This window comes from Puma concolor, chromosome D3 (assembly GCF_028749965.1).
Source record: "Puma concolor isolate L17-30 chromosome D3, mPumCon1.1.hap2, whole genome shotgun sequence".
Classification (NCBI taxonomy): Eukaryota; Metazoa; Chordata; class Mammalia; order Carnivora; family Felidae; genus Puma; species Puma concolor.
This window is the reverse complement of record NC_141678.1, coordinates 29,923,858-29,934,182: the sequence shown is the minus strand read 5'-3', so window position 1 is coordinate 29,934,182 and position 10,325 is coordinate 29,923,858. Positions and strand designations below refer to the sequence as shown.

At 46.6% G+C, this 10,325-nt stretch overlaps 1 protein-coding gene across 1 annotated transcript; it reads right to left on the bottom strand.

Annotated features, from left to right (window-relative positions):
- Positions 1 to 7,412: 7,412 nt before the first annotated feature.
- VPREB1 (V-set pre-B cell surrogate light chain 1) lies at positions 7,413 to 8,186 on the bottom strand. Its single transcript, XM_086682372.1, has 2 exons — positions 8,080 to 8,186; positions 7,413 to 7,995 (listed from the first exon to the last, which is right to left on the bottom strand). The coding sequence occupies exons 1-2, from the start codon at positions 8,123 to 8,125 to the stop codon at positions 7,580 to 7,582; spliced, it is 462 nt and encodes a 153-aa protein (XP_086538498.1). The 5' UTR covers positions 8,126 to 8,186; the 3' UTR covers positions 7,413 to 7,579.
- Positions 8,187 to 10,325: the final 2,139 nt, after the last annotated feature.

Here is a 10,325-nt window from a genome sequence, read left to right as displayed (position 1 = left end):
TGACAAACTTAATGGCAGTAAACTTAATCAAGTGGCAACCATAACTGTTCCAGATGTGGTATCATTACCAGAATACCATAGCACTAACTGTATGGAAAAAATTTTTTTACCTCAAGTATATTAAGACACAATTTACGTATATGAAAATGCACCCTCTTTAGTGTATAGTTTTGAGTTTGAACAAATGCATCCAGTCTCACAGCCACCACTGCAATCAAAATATAGAAATTTCCATTACCCTAAAAATCCATCATACCCCTTTGTCATCACTCCCTCCCTCCACCTCCAACCCCTAGCAACAAACTGGTCTCTTTTTTTGTCCCTAGAGTTTTGCATTTTTAGAATGTCATGTAAATGGAATCACACAGTATGCAGCCTTTTTGAAACTGAATCTTTTACATAGTCAACCACACTTGAGACATTCCATGCCTTGCATATATCAGCAGTCACTCATTCATTTGTGTGGCTGAGTTATTATTCCATCAGATGAATGTTCCAGTCATCCATTCACCAATCAAAGAACATTTCTGTTAGCAATTTTTGGTGATTATGAGTAAAGCCACTATAAACATTTGTGTTAAAATGTTTTCATTTCCCTTGGGTAAATACCTAGGCATATTGTTGAATTGTAAGTAAATGTACATTTAACTTTATACAAAACTGCCAAACTGCTTTCCAAAATAGCTATATCATAATACAATGCCTTTAGTAACAGTTATAGCTGTTCCACATCCTTTTAACAAGCTATTCTAACTAGGTGTGTAGTGTTACCTTGTTGTGGTTTTAATTCCTAATGATTGATGGTGTTGAGCATCTTTTCATGTACTTACTGGCCTTCTATATACTTCTTTACTGAAGTATCTGTTCAAAACTTTTCCCTTATTAAAATTGAATACATTGTTTTCTTATTGTTGAGTTTTGAGAGTTCTTTATATATTCTAGATAGAAGCCCTTTATCAGCTATGTATTTTGCAAATATTTCTCCCAGCCTATGGCTTGTATTTTAATTTTCTTAACAGTGTGTCTGAAGAAGAGACATTTTTCATTTTTATAAAGTTATCAACTTGTTATTTTATGGATTGATAGTACTTTTGTTTGTTACATCTATGAAATCTTTGCCTAACACAAGGTCACAAAGATTTTCTCCCAGAAGTTTTATAGTTTAAGGATTTCTATTTATGACTATGGGATATTTTGAAATATTTTTGGATGTGATGCTACCCAAATGTTTGTCAATGAGAGAGTGGTTATACAAATGTGGTAATCCATTCCATGAAATATTATGCAGCCATAAAAAAGAATGAGTTACTGATACATGCAACAAATTGGATGAACTTCAAGGGAATTCTGCTGAATGAAAAAAGTCAGTCTCAAAAGACTACCTACTATATGATTATGTTTCTATGACATTCTCAAAAGGACAAAATTAAAGACATAGAGAATAGATGAGTGCTTGCAGGGGCTGGGGATAGAAGGGATGAGGAGTGTGGCTATAAAGGGGTAGCATGGAGGAGCCTTGTGGTGACGGTAGAGCTAAATATCTGGTCGGTGGTGATTGTGCAAAGATACATGTGATAACATTAAATGAGCACAGGTAGAATTAGAGAAACCAAAATAAGCTCTGGATTATACCAATGTCAACTTCCTGGTATTGATGCCGTACTATAATTATGGAAGATGTTAACAAGCTGGGGAAAAGGTGCATGGAACCTCCCTGTACATTATTTTGCCATTTCGTGTATATGTATAATTATTTCAAAATTAAAAGTTTGGAAAAATTCAGTTGCAGATGTTTTGACACTTTCCCCTAAAAAACCACAATACCGGGGTGCCTGGGTGGCTCAGTCGGTTGAGCGTCCGACTTCGGCTCGGGTCACGATCTCGCGGTTCATGAGTTCGAGCCCCGCGTCGGGCTCTGGGCTGATGGCTCAGAGCCTGGAGCCTGCTTCTGATTCTGTGTCTCCCTCTCTCTCTGCCCCTCCCCCGTTCATGCTCTGTCTCTCTCTGTCCCAAAGATAAATAAACGTTAAAAAAAAATTTTTAATAAAAAAAATAAACCACAATACCATGATCCCATCTAATAAAATTATTATAATCCCCTAATAGCTAGTATCTGCTACCCAGTCAAATCTCCACAATGGTCCACCAGATGACTTTTATTTATAGCTACTGTTTTGGAAATTTTGTTTGTTTGTTTGTTTTTTGGTTTGGCCTGAAAAGAAGACCTAATCTCAGTGCATACATTCTGGTTACTTGTTAGATATCTTCAGACTCTTCATTTAAGAATATATACACCTTTTCTTTCTTGATAGTCACTTTTCTGAGAGTCCAAGCCAATTTTCTTTTCCAGTGTTCCACAGTCTGGGTTTGTCTGGCTGTTTTCCTGGGGCCCCTGTATTTCCTGAGAACTGGGAGTAAAAGCTAGAAGCTTGACTATCTTCAGGTACAATGTTTTCAACTCCACTGGCATAGAGTACTTCCCATTATTCCCTCCAGAAGGGACCCATATTGGATCATCCCATTAAGACAGAAGCCAGGATGGAGTGCCTGGGCGATTCATTTGGTTGTCTGACTTCGGCTCAGGTAATGGTCTGGAAGCTTGTGGGTTCGAGTCCTGTGTCGAGCTTTCTGTGTCAGCACAGAGCCTCATTCAGATCCTCTGTCCCGCCCCCTCTCTCTGCTCCTCCCCCCCCTTCTCTCTCTCTTAAATATAAATGAACATTTTTTAAAAGAGAGAGAAGCTAGGGTTGAGCCCTGCATGGGAGGTGACTCTGCATTGAAGGTGACAGCCAAATTTCTCCCATGGAAATGTCCACGTTCCTTTTGTGAGTAGACTTGTGGGATGACATGACTGCACCAAGCACATGCTCTGTACCCTGCTAACCAAGAATCCAAGAGTTTTGGCACAAATCTATGGTTCTTGCCTTAATCATTACTATGATCACATTAAGCATTGCAAAAGACTGATTTTCCCATTCCGGGGGTCTCTTTCCTTGTGTAAAACCCATTTCTCCATTCAGTGTGTTCTAAATCATCATCCCTTTGAGAAGTAGCTGGAATGAAAATTGACCCACATTTGTGTAAATACTGAAAACAAAATTAAACGTACTGTTTTTGACATATCCACCTGTTCCTGATTACAGACCAATTTGAATGGGCTTCTACTGGTCAAAAACAGAACTTCCAATAATTGCAATGGATTTAAACACCTCAGATATGCTTATATCCATAGACTTAGCATGACACTAACAAATCAAAGTTGGATGAAGCTGGCACACAGCCTTGTTACTTTGATAGTTGGTAAAAAAAAAAAAAAAAAAAAGGAAAAAAGATCAAACATTTTTCCTGCCTTTGCCATACACATAGTTCCTCAGGTGACTAAATCCCTGATGAGGGGAAGTTTTCTTACCAAAGAAAGAAGGAGGAAGGCAGGAATGAGGACGTCTCCAGCTTGCACCCAGTAATGAACGAATGGCTTTGGGCATTGTGCTCCCATCACAAATACACAATTTAGAATGAAACACAAGAGGCTTCCATGTCCTAAAGGGCCTCTGGAGGCTAATTCCACCCTCCCCTGTTGTGAGGACCACTTCCCCGAGCTCGTCTTGCCAAACTGTGTCACAACCACACTGACTGTCTGTATGCTCCGGGAACCCCTTGCATCTTCACTCTGCTTGGCATTCTCCAGCCCTCAAGACCTTTGGGTCTTCCTCAGATTTCAAGGGTCTCAGGGTCTAACTCAGGTCAGAATGGTGGGTTCCCTCTTCAGTACCACTGGTGCCATACCAAGCCCATCGGGTTCTGTGTTTCTGTCTCAAATTTGTGAGCTGTGTCAAGCATTTCTGTCACAGACCACAGCTCTGAGCACCACACACCTTTGTTCTGTGTCACACCTCGGAGCCCTGTAGAGAGAGGCTTAGGGGTGATGGGGGTGGGGGAGCTCTTTACAGTATCAGGGACCAGATCCCCCCTCCTCTCCAACATCTCACTCCTCTGTTACTGATTCAGAAAGTTCTCCCTGCATCGGCCGATTTTGACCTATTCCTTCCCACACCATTCCCAGTTGCTGTACACCATCACCAGCTTCATATGTAAGGCATCAGAGGTGTGTGTGTGTGTGTGTGTGTGTGTGTGCATATGTGAGAGAAAGACTCTGACAGAAAGACAAACAGATGGACAGAATGTGGCCATTCACTGATGTGACATGATTTCCCTTCTTAGGGAATCCCAATGACCCCAGCCATCTCAGGGGATCCTAGAATGAATGAATGGCAGGGTCTTTGCAACTCAAGAATTCATTCAGTTATGTGATCAATTACTCATTCACCTATTTGCTCAACTCTGTTATCACCTCATGTTTACCAGACACATCAAATGAGTAGAAGAGATCCTGCCCACCAAGAATGTGCAGATTAGTGAAGGAGAGAGACCTGCAGGGTAAATTTAGATCTGTCTGGTAGGTGCTAAACATAGGAAAACACAATAGCTGCACATGACAGGAAGCTAGTAACTGCCTAAAGAGGTCAGGGAAATCTTGGCCAAGGAGTGAGATTTGAGATCACTGTGGAGCTCAGAGTTGGGGAAGTCAGCTGGAGGACACTGTAAAGGGACAGGGAGTTCTGTCTGCAAATGAATGGCTTAGGAAAAGCGTCCGAAGCAACCACAAGGATGAGGTGTTGGATCAATTGCAGATGAATTAATGTGGCAGAAACACTGAGGGCGGGTGGATAAGACCTTGGACTTGGGACCAGATCTGGACCAGCTTCCAAAGGCTTGTCATGAGAAGGAGTCTGAATTCAATCCTTTCAATCTGTACGGTCCTGCCCAAGCCACAGACGGCTGTTGGTCACTTGGAAAGTAGCTGGTCCAAACAGAGAGGAGCCACGAGTGCAAACTACACACTGGGTTTTGAAGATTTTGCATGACAACAAAAGAGTTTAAACCGTCTCATAGCTAATTTTTAGATTGCATGCCAAAATGATAATACTTGGGATGGATGGAGTTAAATAAAATGTACTATTAAAAATCATTGTGGGGGCTCCTGGTGGCTCAGTCGGTTGAGCGGCCAACTTTGGCTCAGGTCATGATCTCGTGGTCTGTGAGTTCGAGCCCCGCGTCGGGCTCTGTGCTGACAGCTCGGAGCCTGGAGCCTGTTTCGGATTCTGTGTCTCTGTCTCTCTGACCCTCCCCCGTTCATGCTCTGTCTCTCTCTGTCTCAAAAATAAATAAAACGTCAAAAAAAATTTTTTTAAAAATCATTGTGGGGCACCCAGTGGCTCAGTTGGTTAAGCGTCCAACTCTTGATTTCAGCTCAGTTCATGATCTCACGGGTCGTGGGGGCAAGACAAGGAGTTGGGCTCTTTGCTGACAGTGAGGAGCCTGCTTGGGATTGTCTTTCTTCCTCTTTCTCTGTCCCTCCTCCACTTGCAGACGCATGCTCGCTTGCTCTCTCTCTCTCAAAATGAGTAAACTCACAAAAATCATTTCACCTGTTTCTTATTTCCTTTCTCAAAAAATGTAGCCAACAAAAAATTGAAAATTGCAAATGTGGCTTGCATATGTGCCTTCAAAGGTGAGAGACAAAGGTTGGAGAGGAGTGCAGGCAGGGCCAGACCTGGGAGTGAAAATGAGGAGGAGCTGCAGCAGGGGACAGGCAGGAGGCCAGCCAATGGTGGAGGTGAGAAATGACTCAGGCTAAAGGAATGGACTCAGACTTGACAAGGAGGAAGGCCAGGCCTGGTCACTGATGAGGAAATATTAACACTACTCTTTTGTGGAGGAGCCATTACAGTTAAGTGCTTTATAGAAATGAGTCAGTGCTATTATGATCTTCTTTACATACAACAAAGGGGACGTTGGCCTAGAATTCCAATGGCCCTTCCGGGGCTGACCAGAGCTAAGACTCACACTCTGACTGGCCTGAGGCCCGAGTCCAGGGTCTCGCCCTGCATGGATCTGGTGGGGCAGAGCGTTAGGATAATGGAGGAGCCCAACCTGACTCTCTGCTCTCTGGGTTTCTTGTCAAGGCATGGAATCCCAGAATCACAAAGGATGAAAGAAGAAAGCAGGTTAAGTGGCCACCTGGCTGGCCTTTAGGAACATGGGCCTGGGGGCCACTGTCTGGGGGCAAAGGTCTGATGCAGGAAGAGTGCAGTGCATTTGAAGAAGTAGAAGCTCAGAGGGTACCTGGAGCGTGGCATGAGCTGAGACCATTGTTTTGCACATGTGGAAGGGCCAGTATTGACACATGCCCACTCTCAGGGGGACCCCTTGATAAAGGGACGCTCTCAGCCAAGTTTGGGATCACAGGGGAGATGGTTTGCCTGCCACCTCTCTGAGTATGAGGCATGTCCACTCTATGTACCTATGTACATGGTCTCTCTCTGCAGGGCACATCCCGACCCACCACCCAAAGGCTCAGGATGCTGTGCTATGGGTCAGGCCTGCAGGAATGCACCTATACCCTCTTCACCCAAGAAGCCTATCAGTGAGGCCACGCCCCCTACCTGCAGGTTTCTCCAGGGGTCCAGAGGTTTCCATGGAGTTATCAGACAGGAAGAAGTGAGGTTTGCCTTGATTATCCCACCAAGCATGGCTAGATTGAAACCCAGTGGCAGTAGTGTTCAGGGCTGGCAAGCTCTGGTGCCATATCTGGCCCAGCCCTATGTTTCTGTAAATAAAATTAAGTAGGAGCACAGCCATGCCCATATGTTTACATAGTATTGCCTGTGGCCGCTCTCACATTATAAGGACAGAACGGAGTAGTTGGGACAAAGATCATATGGCTTGGAAAGCCCAAGTGATTTACTATCTGGCCCTTCATAGAAAATATCTGCCAGCCCCTGCCACTCTCTTGGGCCAAAGAATATGCCCATTTCTCTCACCGAGATCAAGGGTGTTTAATCAAGGTGATTTTGCCACCTGGAGGGCATTTGGCAATGCCTGGAGACATTTCTGGGTGTCATCATTAGGGGCAGGAGGGCACAGGTGCCGGCATTTGGTGGGTAGAGGCCAGAGATGTTTCTGGACATCCTACAGTGCACAAGACAGCCTCACAACAGAGAAGTGACTGTCCCAATGTCAGAATACCAACGTGGAGGACCCGCTCCAGACCTATCACTCAGGACCCACTGTTCTCCCCAGAGGCCCAATAGAGGCATTTTCTAAGTTGTTGACCCTGTAACTCCTGCACAATAGAGCAGACTGTCCTCAACAGAAGCGTCCCCCAGGGTGCAGCTCCTGCCCCTCAGAACCCACAAGAGCAGGGGCTAGCATTTTGCCTAGCCAGTCTCCTGGGCTATCACCCTAGGCTGGTTGTAGGATGCATCCCACTCATTCTCACCTTTCCCAGAACATCTGGGGCCTCCTCAGAACAATTCGGCACACCAGGCATACAAACTCAGCAAGACAACTTCTCCAGACACAAGCAACTTTAATCCCCAAATCCCACATTCGGGGGGTCTAAGCAAGTTTCTGGACAGAAAGAAGCTGAGCAGCTTTCTCCTTTGCTCTGTGAAGCCCATAGCCCACCCTCCTTGCCCATACTCGCCTCTTTCTGAGGAAGTGTGCCCTTTGGTCTCTAGTTCAACGTAAGTGTGTCTGGGGGTGCTGGGGACCCCAAAACAGCAGGCTCCTTTTCTTCCCTTCTCTCTCCCCTCATCTCCCTTTCTTTATCCAAGACCTGGAATCCCAGAGAACAGTAATACATAGCCTCATCCTCAGGCTGCAGCCCAGAGATGCTCAAATAGCCCGTGTTCTTGGCCACATCTTTGGATCCAGAGAAGCGAGGGGGAATCTTGAAGCCCTGGCTGTGGTCTGAGTGGGAGAAATATCTCAGCAAGAATCTTGGAGGGTGGCCGGGCCTCTGCTGGTACCAGTAGATGTTATAAATCCTGACATCGTAGTCTCTGCTCAAGGTGCAGGCCAGACGGATTGTTGTTCCAAGGGGCGAGGATACAAATGGTGGCTGGTTCAGCATGGGCTGAGAGACACAGCCTGGGGACAGAGAAGCACCTGAGCATCTAGGCAGAGGAGGGCAGGGGATGGGGCCAGGGGTTGTTAGCTCTGGGGTGTTCTCACCTGCCCAGTGGGTGAGGAGTGCCAGCAGGACAGGAATCCACGACATGGTGCTGAACTCTGTCTTCTTTGTGCTGCCAGGGCTCCTGGGACCATCTCGGGGCTGGGCCAGCATCCGCCTGTGCCCTCCCAGGGGCGAGGTCATTGCACGCCTGGTTCTCAGCCACCACTTTCCTGAACTTTCTTGAGTTTGCAGTGTCAGTTGGGGAATGGCCACATGGCAGCCTTTGTGGCTCTTTCTTTGGCCCCATGGGAGCGCCCAGGGAGGAAGCACCTGCCTGAGGCTCATGGACCACTGCCCAGGAGGCCAGCCTGCAAAGTTGGATCCCTGAGGTAGAGTAACCTCACCATCCTCCTGAGGAAGCTGAACCCCACAGAAATCTGGTTCTTGTCCAAATTGACATGCCTGGTGAAGCAGTAGAGAGGACACGTCCTCACAGGGGTGAAAACTCTTGCTTTGTACAGCAGAAATTCTGGGGTTCTGGGGTGAGTGGGATACTCTGTCCCCTTCCACACTCCTGCCATTTCCTCCCACCAAACCCAGCCCCCTTTCCCTCCAGGAATGTAGCAGCAGGGACCCACAGCTTCTGAGAAGGAAGCACCAGGAGGGCCTTGGGGGCCCCCACCTGGGGCTCAAGGCAGGTGGGGGCAGAGGTAGAGCAGCCTTTTCCCCCATCAGCATCCTGCAGAGGCCCGGCCCCAGCTCTCCTGACACTCTGCTCCTCACAAGTCTCCCCAGGGAGTGGGTAAGGCAGAATCCCCTGGACCTCAGCCCACTCCTTGGCCAGACCCTGCGCCTAGACGATCTATTGGTCCCATCCCTGTTCCACCTGAGTTTGACCCCGTCACCAAGCATTTCCCAAGGCCTGAGGCCTGCTCTCTGCTTAGCGCTACCCACAAAGCTGTGCGGGTTGTGTAGCTGGAGGCTGTTGGGATGCTCAGATGAAGACTCATGTACCTCAGTTAATCAGGGTTCTCCAGAGAAACAGAACCAATAGGATATATACATAGGAAGAGATTTATTATGAGGAATTGCCTCTCCCAATTATGGAGATTGCCATGATCTGCCATGATCTGCCACGTGCAGGTTGTAGACCCAGGAAAGCCAGTGGTGCACCTCAGTCTGAGTCCAAAAGCCTGAGAACCAGGGGAGCCGATAAAGCCCAGTCCAAGGGCAGGAGAAGACCAATTTCACAGCTCAGCAGGCAGACAAGAAGTGGAAAGGGGTGAATTCCACCTTTCTCCCCCTTTCTGTTCTGTTCAGGCCCTCCATGGACTGGAAGATGCTCACCTGTGTGGGGAGGGCCACCTGCTTTCATGAGTACACTGGTTTAAATGCTAATGTCATTCAGAGACACCTTCACAGACACACCTAGAAATAATGTTGAATCTGGGCATCCCTTGGACCACATGAAATCAACCATCTCCATTGTCCCTTCTCTCCTCATCTCAGTCTAGAACTTTCTCAGCAAGGCACAGCCACAGAGGGAAGCCCAGGGAGTAAAGGGGGCTCTCAGCTCTTCCTCTGGTGGAGGCAAAAGAAAGAAGAGAAAAACAAAATGAGTCACTCCAAGGTGTGGATGATCTGAGTTGCTGTTTAAGAGCCATAAGCAGAACCAGACACTGGGATGAGAACACGTTGTTTTTTTGTTTGTTTGTTTATTTAATTGTTTTTGGAAGAGAGAGTGTGCACCTGAATGGGAGAGGGTCAGAGAGAGAGAGGGAGAGAGAAAATCCCAAGCAGGCTCTGGGCTCACAGCTTGGGGCTCAATCCCAGGAATGTCAGATCATGACCTGAGGCAAATCAAGAGTCTGACTCTTAACCATCTGAGCCACCCAGGTGCCCCAAGAACTCATTTTTAATTCTAGAAAGGGCTGCAAGATGATCCACATCTGCAACAATTTTGAGAGCAGAGTGCAGAAAAACACCCAGCTGTGACTTTGTCTCCCCTTGGTGCTGGCAGTCTGCCAATCAGCTCCTTCTGGTGTCTGTGCTGAAGGTCTTTGAGGTCATCCTGACAGTAGGTACCCAAAGAGCTCCCAGCCCATGTGAAAGAAATCCACTTCCAGGGAAGGAAAGGAAGCAGAAGGGGTTGCCCACTGGCTACACACCTATGCACACCCCATTATTACAGGTGTGCTTGTCTGGGGCTTATTATGAAGAGCAAAAAATCTTCTGTAGTTCTAATCACTTAAGAAACTCCAAGAGTTTCAGGAGCTCTCTGCCAGGAACTGGAAGATCAAATATT

Coding starts and splice junctions, on each gene's coding strand:
- VPREB1 (XM_086682372.1), bottom strand. CDS start 8,125: ATGTCGTGGATTCCTGTCCTGCTGGCACTCCTCACCCACTGGGCAG. Junction 7,996..8,079: donor ACTCCTCACCCACTGGGCAG/GTGAGAACACCC, acceptor CTCTGTCCCCAG/GCTGTGTCTCTCAGCCCATG.